This window comes from Pundamilia nyererei, unplaced genomic scaffold (genome assembly GCF_000239375.1).
Source record: "Pundamilia nyererei isolate P.nyererei 1_Seehausen unplaced genomic scaffold, PunNye1.0 scaffold00025, whole genome shotgun sequence".
In the NCBI taxonomy this organism is placed as follows: domain Eukaryota; kingdom Metazoa; phylum Chordata; class Actinopteri; order Cichliformes; family Cichlidae; genus Pundamilia; species Pundamilia nyererei.
This window is the reverse complement of record NW_005187426.1, coordinates 2,925,049-2,944,632: the sequence shown is the minus strand read 5'-3', so window position 1 is coordinate 2,944,632 and position 19,584 is coordinate 2,925,049. Positions and strand designations below refer to the sequence as shown.

At 38.8% G+C, this 19,584-nt stretch overlaps 1 protein-coding gene across 2 annotated transcripts in view; it reads right to left on the bottom strand.

Moving 5' to 3' along the window:
• Positions 1–31: 31 nt before the first annotated feature.
• The window catches only part of adcy7 (adenylate cyclase 7), a 55,326-nt gene continuing 35,773 nt past the window's right edge, over positions 32–19,584 (bottom strand). Inside the window, exons 6-25 of one of the 2 annotated variants that reach the window (XM_005727624.1) lie at positions 17,329–17,489; positions 14,885–14,996; positions 13,574–13,701; positions 13,083–13,241; positions 12,847–12,979; positions 12,181–12,360; positions 11,723–11,760; positions 9,349–9,408; positions 7,728–7,802; positions 6,739–6,805; positions 6,532–6,629; positions 6,265–6,349; positions 4,775–4,912; positions 4,573–4,614; positions 4,154–4,359; positions 2,789–2,891; positions 2,530–2,688; positions 919–1,065; positions 674–781; positions 32–557 (exon numbers count right to left, since the gene is read on the bottom strand). In XM_005727624.1, the coding sequence (XP_005727681.1) occupies positions 381–557; positions 674–781; positions 919–1,065; positions 2,530–2,688; positions 2,789–2,891; positions 4,154–4,359; positions 4,573–4,614; positions 4,775–4,912; positions 6,265–6,349; positions 6,532–6,629; positions 6,739–6,805; positions 7,728–7,802; positions 9,349–9,408; positions 11,723–11,760; positions 12,181–12,360; positions 12,847–12,979; positions 13,083–13,241; positions 13,574–13,701; positions 14,885–14,996; positions 17,329–17,489 (2,376 nt within the window). In that variant the 3' untranslated portion in view covers positions 32–380. The remainder of the gene's footprint in view (positions 558–673; positions 782–918; positions 1,066–2,529; positions 2,689–2,788; positions 2,892–4,153; positions 4,360–4,572; positions 4,615–4,774; positions 4,913–6,264; positions 6,350–6,531; positions 6,630–6,738; positions 6,806–7,727; positions 7,803–9,348; positions 9,409–11,722; positions 11,761–12,180; positions 12,361–12,846; positions 12,980–13,082; positions 13,242–13,573; positions 13,702–14,884; positions 14,997–17,328; positions 17,490–19,584) is intronic. The other variant, XM_005727625.2, reaches the window with a different exon arrangement.

Here is a 19,584-nt window from a genome sequence, read left to right as displayed (position 1 = left end):
CGAACCAATAGAATAGAAGCATTATTGCTTCATTAAGTCCCAGATTGTCACTAAGAAAAGAGGGTCTGCAGGAGAACTTACTATGGCCAGTGACATTTCTCATATAGCGTTCTTCTGTGAGATCTGTTTTTTTTATTTTAAGGTAACTAGGAAAAATACTCCACCACATTACAGTTGAGTAATTTATGCATGGCTCAACCTGACATAAAGTAGGAACTGCTTTAACACGAAGAAAATGCCTCAACTCCAGAAATTCTGTGACTATTTTTATAGGCATGAGCTTTTAACAACCTGTGTCAGTGAATGCTAGTACTCTCACTGCAAGAACGGTACATGAATGCCAATCATGTACTGAGTAACCAAGGAAACCTGTGCCAGCCTTAACAGAGATGGAGGCTGCACAATGCAGTATTTACTGAATTAAAGGTTTTTGCACACTCACCCACACGAAGCCTGAAGCTATTGAAGGAATGTCTGTTGATGCCATCTAGCTTGCCTATCAGAGCGATGGCAAACTCTACCATGATCCCTATCTGGGCGTGCTGCCGTTCTCTGTCCTAAAACAACACAGAGTGATGTCAGTCCACAGCCTAATTATGAGGTTTGGTCATGGCTTGCTTTCAAACAGTTAAAGTTAAAGCCCGACCCTGGTCTGAAGTAGTAACTACCTCACCCGATTATTCTCCTGACCAGGTGACCCACTAAGCCCCGCAGCAGCCATGTAACTGCTGCCGATTGTCTTGATCTTCTCCACACCGCTGAACTTTGGTTTGGACAACAGCTGTTGAGTTAGAGGCAAACAAACAAACAAAATGAGGGGTGCGCGCATTTATCATCCCAACCATGCCAGGGTCTTCATGATTAGCCCCTGACATTTGTATTTCAGACAAATATTCGGTAAGACTTTGACTTCCTGACCTCATCAAAGTCAGCGATGATCTCATTGAGAAGTCTCAAGCATTCCAGACCTTCTTTGTTGATATCGCACTCGGTGTAAAATTCTTTGAAATCCGGCACCGAAGCGAACATCACACACACACAGTCATAGGACTGGTAGTAGAGGTCCTGTTGGGAAAAGCACAAAACCAACAGATAAAGCTTGTACAGGAAACATGTTACTTTTATGTTGTATGGAGCCACGCTATCTGGAAGTTATGATTATTTGTAGAGTTATAGTATAGAGTTCTGCTTATATAGTTTGTAGTTTTTCTTTTTGAATAATTACTGCCATGCTGTACTCAAGAAGCTTGCTTGCGTTACTTGCCACTCCTGATTTTCTGTGATAGCTGCAGAGTCATATCACTGATAGTAGGGCTGGGTATCCGTGTACCTGCTCTCATTTACTGTTTTAGCTGTTTGGTGGTTGTTGAAATTTTGTGAGGTTTCACCTGAGATTCTGGCATTTCGGGCAAAAAAAAAAAAAAATGGATTCAGGATTTTAATGAATCGATATCACGTTATCCAAGCCAGAATCGATTTTAATCGATAAATCGATTATCAAAACCCACCCCTAGCTGACAGTAGCATGCCAGCTTGTTATCTAAATTCTTCACTTTGTCACAATTATGGCTCTAAAAAGGGTTCTGTTGTGTGGTTATATCAAACTCAAGCAGTAAATGATTGAAATGCACCTCTATATACCCACACTCCTCTGGCACATTGAGGCTTAAGGAGCTGGCCGTTTCCCCTGCGCCATGTTTTTACATTTTCGCATTGTTTCACCAAGGAAATATGAAGATTATTGGGATTGCTACATTTAGATACTTAAACCTTCCTGTTACTTCTACTAACTGTGATAACACTGAAAGGGCAATTCATGCTCAGTGTAACAATGAAGCAGCAAGACACTGAAAGGCATCTCCGCTTGTAGCCACTCCTGATGAACTTTGTACTTTAACCTCCTAAGGCCCGAGCTCTTTCATGGCATGCATGTTTAATTTTTCTTTGCCGTTTGGGCTGATTGGGACCTAAAGAATGTAAAAACAAAGAATTACCAGATTTTTATTTTACCTAATTTTTGTTTTTGAGAAAAATTAGAGCCACATATGAGGACATTTGTTTCAAATTTTGATAGAACAGTGGCAGTATAATCGCAAGTGGATATCAGGCCCTTGTAGAGAAAAATTAAGTATTTTGGTTTAGATGTCCCAAAATGTGATGTCCACATATGTTTACGCCAGGTTCTAGGAGGTTAAAATATGTCCAGCACAACTTTCTGTGTCCTGTTCTCGGTGTCAGTGAAAACCTGATGAGTAAGCAGCTGGCACCCTGATTGTGTACAGTATTATGTTTCAAAGGTCCCTCTCTTTGAGTCTTTTAAAACCCAAAATCCACATGCTGGAAATAACAATTATTTTTTTATTTTTTTAAGATGACCTCAGATAACTGGTCACATTATTGCCGCCTGGTTCATGTTCACTTTCAGTATGTAATGATGGGGGGTTATCTCACGGGAATGTTTTGTTTTTAACTCTCTTCACCAGTCCTTCATAGCATCCAGGGGACTAGAATCAACTTTGGAAATCTCACCTCGTTCTTCTTATTCTCCCCAACAAACAGCGCTGCTACGTGGGCCGGCAGCACATTTTCCAGCAGCAGGCGGTTCAAGTTCTCTCTCGTCTCGATCTCATCCTGCTCTGTGTGGTTCTTGTTCTTTAGCAGGAAGTCCTGGCGGAAGCAGTACTCGTTCTGTAATCCACAGGAATGGCAAGTTTAGAGGAAAATCAGCACAAGAGATAATTTTTTTGTTTTTTTAAAATAATTCAGCAAACAAAAAACTGTCATTTACCTGCAGCGAGATGATGAACATGGTGACCAGGAAAAGCGTGATGTACATGCAACTCATATACTGGGGATGTTTTACCAGCCCTAAACATTTCAGGATTTCTACACTGCAAGACAAGCAAGAACATGACCAATCACAGACTCCACTTTTACTTGGAAAATAATAACTTGCAGTGGTTATGACTTTGACCACTAGTGATTAAAAGTATAAGGTGGCATAACAGTAAACTAAAATTCTCTGCTATAATTCTCTGATTAAGAATCCGATTCATTCATGTATTCAGAAAGAAATATGCAGATATTGGTGCCTTAGATCATTTTTATTGACTTGTCTGATTAAGATTATGGTATGATGTGTGATAGACCACCCCAGAAGTAGCAATCTAACCTCTGATAAGATTTAAAAAAAAAAACCCCACACAAACACAACATAAAACACAAAAGTTTCGAAATGAGTCCAAACTCCTTGGTAAGATCACTATGGTTACATCCATCTTTTAAAGACTACAATCAGAACAGTTTCCACTGAGCCACTTTCTCATCACCTGACATTTGCTGTGCCTTTTCTTTTGTCATACTCACTAAGCTTGTTTTATTGGATTTTATTTTGCATTATGAAATTACAGTTAATTTACTTTAGAGAGGATTGTTATAATATTTTAGACTCTTGTCATATTCTTTCTCACTGAACTACTCGATTTAAGCCATTTGCTCGTTGATAATGTTTTGGCTGCTCTGACGCAGGTCTTGACTATTAGGCTGAAGTAGATCTGATGTTATATGATAAATATTACTGCACTGCAGCCATACACTGATTCAGATAAAGAAAACATGATGCCAGCAGATGCAATCTAAAATGCAACCTTTGCATGTTTGCATTAAGGCTGTCACCATATCCAGGATAATATCACAATCTAAACAAAAAGATTATTCCACCAATCAAAATCCTGCTTTTTTTACTTTCAACTTTATTAATTCACTAGTCTCCCTACTGAGGCAAATAGTGGGGGAAACTACTTGGCTAAATAGTGCAAACAAACTCCTGTGAGACAACCACAGAGATCAGTAGCTGGAGAGCTGGAGCTCAGAAAGCTGAGAGTAAATAAAGTAAGAATTAAGTCCTCCAAAGTTCATGGTCTCCAGTGCTTCACTCAGCCAATAAACAACAGCCTAAGCTGTGTGAGTTGTGGCATAAAGTGAATCTGACAGAGATAGTTAAAGCAACACAAAAGTGATTGCTGTCGGTGCGGTAACTTCACTGGTCACAAGCCACAGGTACGTAGATACATTTGCAGGTCATCAGCGTGAAAACAGGAAATAATACATTTCCCGAAAAGCTGTGGGATTCACCCTTTTCCTTCAGTCTCACCTGCAGTTCAAATTTGTGAAGATTTCAAGGTCCTTCTTGGTGCTGAGGTTTTTGCTGTATTCATAAAAGGATGTATGCGTGTTTCTGATAATGATGACGTAATATGCCGTAGAGGCCACAGTCAGAAAGAGCACTTTAAGCTCAAAGCTCATCCGAAGGAAAACTCCACAGGCAATGAGTGATAGGATGCAGCAGTAGACAGAGTACTGAGGGACAGAAAAGGGGATAAAATGGAATTAGACTTGTAGCAAATCTAAATAATGTCCTAAATCAAATTTATAAGCAGCATGCAAACAAGTAAAACACTACACTCTATTTTTTACTGTTAGGAGAACTACAATTAATACACACCACTTTACACTAAAATGTAATACTGCTATTTATACACCATCGTGTCTGGGATTAAATCTATCACTCACGGGAAGGCAAGAGTAGTCGTCTTTATCTGCCTGGTCAAAGCACTGCAGGGAGTGGAAAAACAAATAAATAAACAACTGACAAGCAACGACCTGACAACATGCTTTGAAGCTTGGCATGACATTTATGAAGTGCAGCACAGCTAGAAATACCAGAGTACTAAATGGATCTGTCTTAGCCTTCAACATGTGAGCAGAGTCTCACCAGGTTGAACACAGCCATGATAATGATGACCGCTGTGGTGATGGTTGCCAGAGGGAGGCGCACAAACGGCCGTTTAACCACTGCCTCTGACACAGCTGGCAGCCACTGGCAACCTGACAGCTTCTCCGGAAACAGGCGCTGCAGTGAAGTGAGGAGAAAAAAAGACAAAATGCAATCAAACAGGTGCGAGCAACGTGACTTTTTTACAGTCAGCTATCTGCAGACAGCATGCATGAGTGATTCACAGCTGGCTCTTTCAAGGAAAGGAATCTGTCCGAGTTGAAAACCAGAAAACTGCATGTCCAGAACAGAATGTCAGATGTCATCTGCAGAGTCAGAAGGGCGTCTATAGTAAGCTGTCGCCCAGTGAATGCAGGAGATAGTTTTCATGCCATGTTTCCATTCTCAGATCATCTAATTCTGGCACAGTGTGCACAAAAACACAAGTCCTTTTCACTCATGCTTTTATTACTTGTGCCAATAGGGTGGGCGGGGGCTGGGGCAGGGTAACTAAAGGGTACTAAAATCAATTCCTGCGTTTCTGTAATGGTTGATCCACCAGTATGTGCAAGGTCTTTAATCAAAATAATATTTTTAATGCCAATATATAATTACCGCTATTCATGATTTTTCTAATTTATAAGCTAAAAAAAAGACAGGAAAAAAAGGGAAAACACATTATTTTTTGGTTCAGATGCCAATTTTTAAATTGTTACTTCAATGATTGTTACGCTTGATTAATTTCTGACTTCTAAGAGAAGTCCAGTGTGCCGAATTTAGGTATAGAAGCATGAATTCAGTTTGACATTTGCCTAATACATTGTTTCATTTTCATTTTTTTAAACATATTTTTAAAATCTTTGTGTTTTCTTGTTTGTTTGTTTTTCTAATTAATTAATTAAGCACTGCATTTGCACTGGACTTGAATTTAGGAGTGATCCACGCCGGAATTTTGTATTATATCTTGACAAGTTAAGAAACGTGGAAAGTTGTGACATTTTTGTCCCATCCCCTTGGTATTTTCTTAAAAACGCTGCGAATATAAAACATTAAAAATAGAAATTTGATTTGATTATATTTATGTACTTACTGGGAAATTAAACTTCTTTTTTTTTTACAAAGTAATAACAATAATAATTATCCTTATCATCATCATCATCATCATCATGTGTTGAAAAAAAGTCTATAAAGAATTTAACATTAAACTTCTACTTCCCATGCACAAGGAAATTAAATTGAATGTCTTCAGCAAACCACCTGTGTGTTAAGAATATGCAATATTAAAATGTGTTTCTAGATAAACGAGAAACTATTTATCACTGATGCTTGACCAGCATCCAGCTTGGTTTTAGATGTTACTGTAAAGATGCATGAAAGAGTTGTTGTGTCATTAAGGCTTTTTCTCCTGGTTTCTACAAACGGGGCCTGAAAAGAATCTTGTACTAAATCACTCAAATAACCAGATACTGAATGTGAATCAATGGACAAACCTGTAAGTGACCTGCGTAACAGATCGCCAGGACCAGGAGCAGCACACAAAACAGCCCTCCAAATAACACCGCCAGTCTCTGTTGCCTTAGGAAGACACGAATGAAAAAACAAAATAACATCAATCTCCAGCTCATCTTCTAAATATAAAAACGTCTTCGTCGTGCGCTTTAAAACCTTTTTCAAATGCTCAAAAAACTGTTCCTCCGAGTTTGTACTCATGAGAAGAACAGATATTCAAATATCCGAAAAACTAAAAACATACTCACTTCCTTGCAACAAACATCTGAATGATGAAGATACAGAGGAAGATGAAGGTGGCACAGCTGGCGTAGTGTTTGAACATCGGCAAATCCAGGGCTCGATACTAAGAAAGGCGGAAGACACTTATTATGTTTCTTTTTCAGTATTAAAATGACTAAAATGTAAAAGTATGATGAAGCAGTCATTTATATTGAACATTAAATCTCACCAACCTGTTTTGCCAGATCTTTCTTCAGAAACCACAGAGCTAAGCCGCTCTCTTCAAACTTGTACCACTGCCTGCAACACATGAAGGGAGGTAAGTGGGCATGGAAGAAGAAAAGCAGGGAATGAAGGTGGAATCTGAGTTATTAACAGTCTCCTTCTATGAGATTTACATTTCAGGTGCTCTGTATTGTGACTGTTTTTAAGGTGAACACTGGGCACATGCTGCACTGCTCTGTGTTGGATCACACCTGATGCAACAACTTGATGCAACGGCAAAGAAAAAAAATCTCAAAACATGAAAAAACACTGAGGTCATCATTTCTGTTCATTATAAACAAATAATTTTACTGAACACCACAGATCATTATGGGGGCTCTTAACTTAATCTGCATGTTTTAACCTCTAAGATTAACAAAGACGTTGCACACAGCTTTAAGTGGAGGTCAGTGCAATGGCAAATAAATGCTACAATATTAATAGTTATCTCTTATCTCTTATCACAAACCAAATGAACCAAACGCGAACAAATTTGTCATCTGTGCTCACTTCTGATCAGCACCTGACATGAGAGGATGCAGGTAAACCAACACAGGGCCTCAGCTGCTGCTGGTTTCAAGTAAAAGCTTGTGACACAGGCTGGTGTCAGATCGCTGAATTTTAAATTGGGTTAATGGATTTTAATATTTTGTTGGTTGTATCAACAACCAGCATTACCAACAACCAAGCAATAGTAGCTGAATAAAAATAAACTGCAACATCTTGGCATATAGAAACGGTCACACAGCCGATCCAGAATTTCAGGGAAACAACAGAGTAAACAATTAGTCAGGCTTATCATCAAGGATCAAGATGTAACCTCAATCAGAAACAATTCAGCAGAGGAGTTCCTCCACTGTGCAATTCCTTTAAACCTGTTAAATACAATACATTACAATATTTTATCAAATATGCTACAAATATTGCATAAATTGTGATTCGACCGAAATCGACCTACTTGTTGCTGAGCTCGTCTATGGTAATGGTCATCTCATTGTGCAGCTCCTCATCAAACCGAGTCTTCTGGGATTTCCTGGACCAGAAAACAGAGACAATAAGGAAGTGGCATGCAGACAAACACAGAGACATGTAGAGTGACTGGAACAGATGCTGGAAAACCAGATCAAGCATGTGGGTCACTCTGGTCCAGTGTAGCTGTGGTTGGAGGCCACTTGGTTAATGCCATTCTGAGCATTAGTGAGAAAAGGGAAACGTAGGTTGTGCCTGCAAGAGTGTTACTGTACGAAAAGGGAGTGTGCCGGTAATGCTGCAGAGATCTGTGTGTTAGATGATCTCAGTGGGATTTGGTTGGTGTGTTTCTGTCGTGCTCCTGCTCGGAAACCCCCTGCTACATCAGGAAGGAAACATTCACACAGATGCAGAAACCCTGATTACCACACAAGCCCCAGTAGGTGATCAGCGTTAATAGGATCATGTCAGTCCACTAACAAAAGGTTAGGGGCTTCCGAGATCGCATGTTGCCCTGTTACAAAGAGGCAGCAGTTAGAAAAGGTCAGAAAATACGTATTACACCACTGCACGGGTTAGTGTTAGAACAGCAAGGTTCTCTGCTAAGACAGTAGTTCTCAACCTGGAGGTCTAGTTTTTAACATTTCATTGCTTTTAATTATTACATTCAAACTTAGAGTAATCATCTTTTAAAAATTATTATAAAAATGCATATAAAATATTTGAAGGGGACCTATTCTGCTCACTTCCGGGTCCAAATTTTTACTCTTACACTCGAGTTGCTGTGCATGAGTTCAAAGCATTTTTTAATTATCTTATATTGGGACTTGATGCCACCCCTCAGGTTATTCTCTGTTTGGTACACACCGTTTTACGTTCCTACCATCTCCAGCCGTCTTTCTTTCGATTGGTGGCCCCTCATAAACAGAAGGCTTGAATGGCAGGTGGGTGAAGCTTCTATGCTTGTACTCACAACTGTCAAGTATTCTAACTGAATTATACACTCAAGATTTTGAAAAACTTGCACACTTAATTATGAAACTGAGTAACAAATCAACGCTGCTGGCTTCTCTCCCAAGTGGCACAGAATGTATGATATCAGATATGTCACATATGTCATTTCCAGTACAACAAGAAAGACACAGAGAGAGCACAAATGGTTACGATTTAGCCTACTGTTAGTACTGAACATAAGTGGGTGAGCTGAGCAAAAGAAAAAAACCCCCAATATAATTGTTAAATAATTCTTATTTTGTTCCTCGTGTTTGAAGTTTAGTCATACGGAATTTTAAAGGCTGTTTTTATATGTGTACATAACATACATGAGTAAAAAGTGACAGCTTTAATAAAAATATATATATATAAAAACACATAATAGGTCCCCTTTAAAACTTTTCTTTCGTTATCTGCATAAAGCGAACTGATTGCAGGGGACTGGGAAAACAAAACAAAACATGGCAAGTGCATAATTTAAAGTAAAACTCAGCTCGCTGTAGTCTGCATTTACGCAAGCGCACGTGAGGCATTTGTTGGGGAGAATAAGCTGAAAGGCTGAGAACTACTGCACTGAAAGGACTGAGGACCTTGCGGGCCGTGAAGGCTCCACTCACTTAGGGTTGCCGAGCGGCGGGGCGGGTAAGGAGAATGCCTCTTCTAGAGACTCATCAAAGCTGTCGGGGTCCAACAGTAAAACACAAATATACATCGATCACAACAGAGCAGCGCAGAGCCAAAAAAACAAACAAAACAAAAACAAACCACAGGATTTATAATCATTTTAAGATAAAAATTGAGCGTAGTGCAATAACACCTGTCAGTTTTAATCAGAGATCGGTATAATCTACCATGTTGTGTCATTAAAACCGTGTAGATCATTTCACTGTGACAGCCTCAGCCTTATTGGACTGTGAATACATGAATGAAATTGACAGTTTCCGCGATACAGCAAACCTACACACTCTCAGGAAGGAATGCTTGTGCACTTGGATCACACTTATCTCTTCTAATCACATTACTTCAGCCCACACTGTTTTGTGTAGGCGTGTCCTGCCCACTGATCAGTAGCTTTGCTGTTTTGATTCTGCCTTCACCAGATGGGGAGAGAGAATTAACCATTAAAAGCTATGACCACAATCAATTTGGTTATGCATTATTTAAAGCTCGTGGAAGGGCTACTCATATTGCTCAGAACTCCTACCCCTCTGCAGGAATAACTACCACTGCAGCACAGCTTTAAAAAAAAAAAAAAATCTATTTGTTAGTCAAATCGAATCCTCGAGCACTACTTTTGCTTCCATGAAACAGAATCATTGTGATTCTCAGAAATATTAAATCTGTACCAATCAACAAACACTAATCGTGTAGTTACGCTTGCAAGAGCTGTGACCTAATCAGAGCGCTATAAACGTTTATACTCGCTTTTGAAGCACACTTAACGCACTGCAGTTTTCTCCTAAATAATAAGTGTTGGTGCTGAGAAAAAAAGGGGAAGCTCCCCAAAATACTGCTTCACCACGCTAACAGGAGATGATGGCAGTTGTAGTCAAAGCTGGCATGAACTTTGGTGTTAGCAAAGCACCATAAACATTTTTACTCATGCTTGACACAATGGAGTTTTCTCCTAAATGATAAAAACATTCAGCAATTTCTCGCTACGGATTTCCAAGATGGAAACTCTACACTTCAAGACTGATGTATTCTTGAAATTCTTGTAGAGACCAACCTGCCTTCAGACTGACTGTGCATCAGAGCAAAAACTGGTAACAAAGAGTGCAAGACAGGGCAAAAAATAAAAACAACACCATTTGCAAGCATTAATTAGATCGTTTTTGGCAAGGCATGACAACAGTGAGCATAAACTGCCCGTCAGACATCTGTGTTACATATTAAGTGACCTACTAATGCTACTACATCTGCTATTTACAACACCGTTCCAAAAAAGCCGTGATGCTTTGTAAAATATATGTAAAAAGAGAATGCAGTCATTTACAGATCTCAGTTTATCCACAATAAGAAAGAAATCCCAAAGTAATCATATCATGTGTCCAAACTGAGAAGGTGTTCCATCTTAGCAAAAATATTAGCTCATTTTGAATGTGATGGCAGTAACACGAATCGAAACTGTTTGGATGGGGCAACAAAAGGCTGAAAAAGTAACTGGTACGTTTAGCAAGCAATTAGGTTCATTGACAACAGGTCAGTAACATGATTGGGTATAAAAATAGCATCTTAAACAGGGGATGTTTCTCAGAGGTAAAGATGGGCAATTGCAGAATAACCTAAAATTGTGAAATGCTGACTGTCAAATAATTTACAGTACATAATATCATAAAAGTATGCCAAGAATTGGGAGAAATCTCTGTGCGCAAGGCACAAGGCTGAAAATCAATATTAGATGTCTTAGGACTTCAGGGCTGCTGAGCAACTAGAATAACAAACAAGAATGGTACCATATTCCTCTTCCAAAAGCCCAGCACACACAGAAGAACATATTCAGCACGCTGCTTGTACGCTCACCGCAAGTTACTCTAGAGGATAACAAGCTAGATGCTATTTGGTGTTTTAGATATCATCTAAAATGACTCTGAAATCTCAGATCTTTCAGAAATGCATACATTTAGGGTATTATGTTAATCTCCATAAGTATAGCTGAATATAGTCATTGATGTAACATCTGCAAGATGTTAAACTATAATATGCTTCTAACTGCTTCAATATAGTCTTTTATAATACAGTATTAATAAAGACATTGCAAAGACTTCAGGGTTTATGGACTGATAAGAATGTCCTGGCTGGAAAATTTGCTGGCCAGAAACTCTTTTCTTTTAAGGCAGTTGTCATAATGATGCTACTGAGTAGGTTGGTTGTAAAAGCCAGCGTGCATGTGTGTGAAAAAGCTTTTTGTCGATGTCAACTTTCATGTTGTGTTTGAGTCATGTGTGAATTAATTTTGTAGCTACTGGAGCAGCTGAAGATTTGTCTTACCTCTCAGGGTTCTTGGAGCTCGGTCGCAAAGGAATATCCTGAAAAAGATGAGGATAATACTGTAGTTATATAGCATTTTGGTTTGGAAATGTTCTCACAAGACAATGATTTCTTAGTTTTGATGAAAGACATGTAAAATCAATTTTTAAATCTCTTGATTTCTTAAAGCTTTTTAAAAAATTCAATGCTTTGAAAGTAAAAATAAGCTTTTCTGACTTCTGATATGTTTGATTTCCTTTACTTATCACATTCAGAAATAACATTAAAATCCCCTTCTGCTAAATCACGTAATACACACTCATTGCCTTTGCTGCATGCTGACCAAGCATGTATGTGTGCATGGTCAACCTCACGATAATCCCATTCTAAGCCACAAAGAAAACAACAACTTTATTCTCTTTCATTGTCATCTTGATAATAATGTAAATAAACCATGGTGTACAATCCAGCGACCTTACCTTGAAACGTGGTTTGCCATTGACAATCGTGTCTGGTGTGAAGCCGTCTCGGTTCTGCAGGTGGGCGAAAGGTTTGACAGCCCCCCAGGATTCAAGGTAGCGGGTCATACGCACAGATGCTCGCATCTTCAGACCATCATTCACCCGAGGTTTGGGGGGCTTTTGGTTGTTCTGGGAGGACTTAAGATGTAGATGAACATACAAAGATTTGATAGTGAATATCATGTACTAATAGCTCAAAGAATCCATCCCATTGGCTCAAAAAAAGATGAAAATTGCAACAAAAAATACATTTATGCAGTATTCTTTATAGTGACAAATCTGACCTAAGATGAGACACCAAGGAGAAAAAAGGAAAAACCTTTGCTGAGGTCGTGAGAAACAAACACCCAAAAGTATAGTGGGAAGGGGAAAAAAGATTTAAAATATCAACACGTATTGTTCTTTGACATATGGCAAGCAACATCCAATTTTAAAAAACCCCACAGTGTGCAAAATACAAAGTGAAATATATAAAAATGATTTACAAGATTAACATGATTGTTTTATTAGTAAAATTCAAAATCCTAACAGCAGTTATCTGTATGAGGAGACATTTGAAATGCTAAAGATTTCTCTCCATCCTTCACAAACTGTGTTTTTTAGGAATATGGACTTAAAGCTTACCCGTGGATCAATGACTAGGTAGGTCTGGACGTTGAGCTCTTTTAAGTAGGTGTCCCTGAGGTGACCGTTTCCTTCTTCTACTTCATACGCCTTGTTTAGGTGCTTCAGAGTCGCCTCTGTTATGTGGACACGTCTGGTCAAATGTAAAAAATAAATAAATGAATCTGGTAACTTCAACTTTAAGAGTCGATATTAAATGTGAAACAAGAAAAGGTAAAAAGGGTAGTGCTCCTTACCCTGGAAGGCCTCCTGACTCCATATGATTGGCTAGAGTGACATCATGTGACCACACATCAAACTGCCACTTACGAAGTCCAATCACACCACAGAGCACGTTGCCCGAGTGAACCCCAACTCTCATGTTGATATCCACTCCTGTGGCCTCTCGTACCTGCCTGAAGGAGTTTTGCAGAAATACAAAAACTTGTTTTCATTCTTTAATATTATTTCTATATTTTCAGTAATTCCAAACACAATAACACTGCAAGGATGTATGTGTGTGTGTGTGTCTCAGTGCATCTCTACCATACGTTTCTGTGTTTTAATCGGTAAAAATGTTCCCCTTAGATCTTCCACGCAGTTTAATATACCTTCCACTGACACGTTACATTAACTCTTCATAAATAATTAATGCATAAATCCTGGTTATTTAAACATTACACAATCTACCTTGAAAATAACTGTACGTTAAAAACAGCTAAAAGTGACTGTTATAAGAAAAACTTACTTGATGGCTTCACACATGTCCAGACCCATTTTGACACAGTTCTTTGCATGTTTAGGCAGTGACACCGGCAGCCCAGACACACAGTAGTAGCAATCTCCGAGGATCTTGATTCTCATGCATTCGTTTTCCTTTAAAGAATGAGAAAAACGGATAAGTCATTCACAAAATAAATAAATAAATCAATGTGCCACTTTGCACAAAACAGCTTTGCCTATTAGGGCTTAAGTGCCTCAGTCAGACCTTAATTAGTGAGTGTTTCCTTTTTCAGCTGTCAGACCCTGATTTTCTGAGATGAAGATTATTTCACTATAGTGCCAACAGTGCTTTAAGAGGCAAATACTGAAGTGCAAGTTGAATATAAATGGGCCCAGAAATGCCCCTGTGGTCAAGCTTATACTGGAGAAAGCACAAAACAACATATTTCAGAACATAAAACAGCCATTTGTACTGGAAATGTGGAGTATGGTATAGCCAAACACTATTATGAGGTTAAACATGGCTCCCCTAGCATCTTCATTTAATTGGTCTTGAGCATATAACTCTTCCTGCCAGAGGGGGCGATCTTTCTAAGCTTTGTCAGAGAGGAGTTCAATCTTAAACTTCCATTTGTGAACAAGCACCAATGCAAACAATGATATATACAAAGATACAGAATGTTTATGATGAAACTTGTAGCCTCAGTTGTAAACGCACTACTCTGTTTTAAGAATTATACTTACTGTTGCAAATTTTTAAGAGGGTGATATGAGATTAGAAAGTGATTTACTATGTGATTGTTTTAAGCCAATCATCTGACAGATTGCAGCATGTACAGCAGCTTTCCCCAACCTTTTTTGCGCCACTGACCGGTTTATGTCCGACAATATTTTCACGGCCTTTAAGGTGTCGCGGATAAATACAACAAAATAAAACCAGTACCAGTACCAAAAAAAGAAGATTTATTCATAACAAACGGGAAAAGACCCAGGGAAACTGAGTTAATGATTAAAACGATTAAAAAAAATAACTCTAAAAACCAATAAAAACCCTGAAAACCATAAATTTCACACCCGAGCCTCAACTCTCGCGGCCCGGCACCAAGAGACTCACGGACCGGTACTGGTCCGTGGCCTGGGGGTCGGGGACCGCTGATGTACAGTATATGATCTCTATTTTGTTTCCACAAGGCTGAAATGTTAGCATGTTTGCTAGCATGGCTAAATAAATTGGTGTGTTTGAGATTTGTCAACAATGGAAGTTTTGTGTTTGTGCAACCTTTGGGCATTCGACACTTGGATATAAAAGCTATTTTTATTTAATGTCTTAACTCACCTTGGCAATTTGGTCAAACTTGCCAAACAGTTCATTGAGCATAATGACCAGCTCCTTGGGAGAACAGTCACTGGCCAGTCGGGTGAAACCGACAATGTCTGCATACAGAATGCTGAAAGATATTAAGTGAACGAACATTTAACACAGAAATATTCACACATAATGAAAGAATACCCATTCAACATGTGCAACAAGCATTTATCAAACAAAATAGGTTTTAGAGCTGGCAAAGTTTACATGCATACATGCTTCTGACTTTATCAATGACACATCTGATGTCAAACTTTTTTTTTTTTTAATACTACAGTGGTCCTGACTGAATAACTCAAAATTCAAATTGTTTGGTGATGTTTTGATTGTAGAAACTACAAGAATCCCACTAATTAAGCCAGACCTTCCCAAAGGGTTGGGCCCCTCCATGGCAGGGAACATTTTTCTTGTAAAACAAAGGGGGGCCTAGCAAAAAAAGTTTGGGAACCACTGAATTAAGCCATCCTTTAAATTCTAAAAGAGGAGATTCCTAAAGAAAACCACCAGGCTTAGCTTACTTTGGGCCAAACCCATGTGATTGCGATTCACATGCCCAGGCTGATAAAAAAGAACAAATACTGGCAGAACAACAAATCCTGTCTTTCATCATTGGCTTTCGTCACTCAACCAATTAACAATAGATGCTGACAAGGACTTCATGAAGGTTCTGTTAACAATCAACCAATGTGCAGTGGACTGGAGGATACTAATGGCCATAAAGCTCAAACAGTTTTAGTCCTTCAAATTTGGCCCCAAAACAGCAGCTTTTCTCAGCACAGCCCATTATGATCCATTGTGACCATTATGGGCTGTGCTGATCGGGATTGATCGGGCAAAAATATCTGTACTGTCACCCATTAAACTTCAGTAGACCTGATTTAAAGGCATGTTTGGTTCAAATGCTGAAACACAGACCAGGCATTATTAAAACTACCCATCAGCAAACCACAAAGGAACACTGATATCTTATCTGACCTATTAAAGACCCTGACACCACCTAAATAAAGACTAGAAGCTTGGCATGAATTCAAACAAAAAGAGAGCAATGGATTCATTGTCTTAACGTATCTGTATTCACACCAGCTAAGTGAATACAATCACCTGACCATATTAGAGGTTATGTCAACAGTCGTGATTAATCCTGCACGAAGCATGATGTGATTCGTTTTATCTGGCTTAGAAAAGACTACTGAAGAGAACTATTAAAGAAGCCATCAACTATGTCCAAGAATACCCATGGTTCAGTTTATTTGGAACTGTTAAACTCTAATAAAAACAACCACAAATATTCATAGCTTGTGTACATATAGGCAAATGCACCGAGTGGAGCTGATTACTGACACCGTTGAAACCTGGCCTGAGTAACACTGGCCGTAAGTGACCAGCGGATGAACACAGATACTGCACCTGCTTCCACTACGTGACTGAAGTGAGCCAGGTGTTTCAGGAGACTGAGAACACAGCTAATTACTGGACTGACTCAGGTAATTATAGAGACTTGTATATGACATGGCCTATCATTTAACACCTTTTTGCAGTGGCCTTAAATGAACATGGAAGCAAAGAAGATGCCACAATGGACCTTTGATTGCAAAATTCAAAACCTCTATAGATCTTCAAGCATTTCTTCAAACATCTTAAAAAGAAAATAGTTTAGTTTTGTTGTGTTTAATGCCATTACGGTTTCATTTTGCGTCCACGTGCAGAATATTGTTAAAAAACAACTGCCTTTACAGAGTATTGAGTTTGCTCTTGCACTAAAACCTGCAATGCTTTTAGTGACGTGAGATGAGAACGGCGTCCTGTTTCCGTATCAGAAAAATCATTTCGCTTTCAGCTGTCCTGATATCAGTCAGCACTTGCTAAATTAATGAAAACCTCATAAAGCAGAGCTATATTTGGGTCACTGCTCGGAAAACAGACATAGTAATCTCCAGTATTTAGAGAATTTGTCTCGAATTGCTTTTTCCCCCTCTGCTTTTTTCTTGCCTTGTTTGTTTTAAGATGTGATGCCTGAGGATTTACATTTAGATTAAAAATACAATACATTTCTTTTAATTACTTAAAAAAGTCCTTTCTAATTCAAAGTCAACGTGATAAATACAATAAAATACTGTTTAAAAACGCGGGTCTTTTACAAGACACGCACACTAGATGCGAGTCACAATCCATCTGAAGTGATTCATTTTAAGCTTACACAAATGTAGTCTTTTATTTAGTCTGGAAATCTGTCAGTGTTAAAAATTATAAGCAGAGCAAATTCAGGCCACAGACACTTATTTCCAAAATGTCAGATTGGACAGCCAATATCTGCTGCCAGAACAATGAATGCATTTTTTGACTAAAATGAGGCTTCTACAACGAGGTTATTATCTAAAATAATATTGCGATCCCAAAGATGGTTGCGGTTGTACCTGACATTTTCATGCCTCTTGACATAGAGGCTTTTGAAGTTGTTATCTTTGACGAGCCGTTGTTGCTCTTCTTTGTCTTTACAGTCTTGCAAGCGCTCCATTATTGCCAGTTTCATCTTCATGGAGATGTAGACTGGCAACACAGACTGCAGCAGGTTCTCCTGCAAATACAAACAGACACACACACACACACACACACACACACACACACACAATTAGTTACATAAGTGCAATTTAGGAGAGTCAGGAAATTAAGCTTATTTGACTGCTGCACTCAGTATACAGCCATGAGTGGTCAGGTCCTGTAGTGAACAAAGGTCTACCAGAAACAGAAAGGGTAGAACAGAAGACATCCACAAATATGATGACCAGAACACAGGAAGCAAAAGCTCCAATTAAAACATTTTTTTTCCTGTGACCATCTTTAATTCTGTCTGTAATCACATCATACTTTGAGTCCCAGTCTGTATCAGTCCTATTGTCCCCACACCTGTGAACCTTTACTTAGCATTCAGAGCAGGAGTGGTTTATATAGAGACCAGAATATTCACACTGGGTTAAAAATGGTGCAATGGCACCAAACACATACAAATCATGCTGCTATTGCATCTAGTCCATGATTAACATGAGACAGCAGAAGAAATATGTGTATAGCATGAGCCATAATACCCTGAGGCCTGAGAAATGTTCAAAGTTCGACTGCTTCATTAAGACACAAATCTGACTTCCAAAGAAATGATTCATCCCTTCTCACATCATATGAAGGGCGGCAGGTTACATCATCTGACTACGCTGGCTGAGACGAGGCTTGTTATATTTTAATTCAACAAGTCACTGCAAAGTGCTTCAAATATATTTCCTTTAGTCAGCGAGGTAAACGTCTCATTGGCATTTTAAAAATCCTTCAAAACACTAGAGCAAGAGTACGTAGTCTTTTTTGCTAATTGACTTAGGGGACAAACATTTGTAATTGTGATGACAATAATCATGAGATCTGAGTAAGATATTTGTACAGAAAGCATTAAAATGAAGAGTTGATGTGCAGTTCTTTGTGCATGAATAAATTAGTTGACCTATTTATACATTTTTATGCCATATACATAGGCATACTATTACAGTGATGGATGCTCATGTTAAACCTTTTTGCAACTGACAGCGAATCAGAAGAAATTTTACGAGAAAGGGGAGGAGCGCAAACAACTTCGTCATTGTATTGCTACAACACTGATTGTCTTCATAATCTACAACAGGGGGTGCCCAATCCCGGTCCTCGAGAGCTACCATCCTGCAGCTTTTAGATGCATCCTTGTTCCCACACACCTGAATCAAATGAATGGCTTGTTATCAGGCCTTTGCCAAACATGATGGCATGCTGAAGAGGTAATCAAACCATTTGATTCAGCTGTGTTGGAGTAGGGATGCATCTAAAAGCTGCAGGATAGTAGCTCTCGAGGACCGGGATTGGGCAGCCCTCTATTTTGGGACCCTTTCATTTACTTCAGCTAATCAGGACCTGGCAAACCTCCACTCGCTTGGCATAGAGATACCACTACCACACTTCATGGCATGCAAGGTATGTTATATACCAGCTGATTTGTGTCTAAATTTAGTGCTTTAGTAGTTTACATGTGAGAAATGTCTCTGACTTTTTGGAAAAGCCAAGTGTGTTGTCACAAGACTCATTTCCCTGGAGGGTTTGTGGACACTCTCCAAGCTGTCAAAACATATCAAGGACCTGAGAGAATGAAAATTAATTTTGAGTCTCATTTTTTTTAGTCCAAATACTCACGCTTTTTCTTTTTTTTTTTTCAAATTAATTTAAAGGGAAATTAAGAAGTAAGAACACACACATCCATTTAAATGAGTGTAAACAGTAGACAACATACAGTTGTGTCTTCTTAATTACTCAAAAAGCTTACACATAAAGATTACGGTCACCCATTTACACAAACTCTCATGATAATTATACTTGTGCTGCTACACACAAATATATGGGAAGTTTTTTTTATTTGTTTGTTTGTTTCAATATCTGGATTGCGGACACCTCGACATGTAGAAAGGAGAAGCCGGAGCAGTAACAACAGATCGTCTGATTAGTGGATCTCTGATGTACCTCCTGAGTCACTACCACTCCGAAGTAAAAACAAATAATCCACATGTAGTAATATTTAAACACAAACAATGTGGGAGAGATCATGAGGGTTAAGAACTCACCTAAGGCAAAGCATTTTATGTGTTAGTCCTTACAGATGCGCG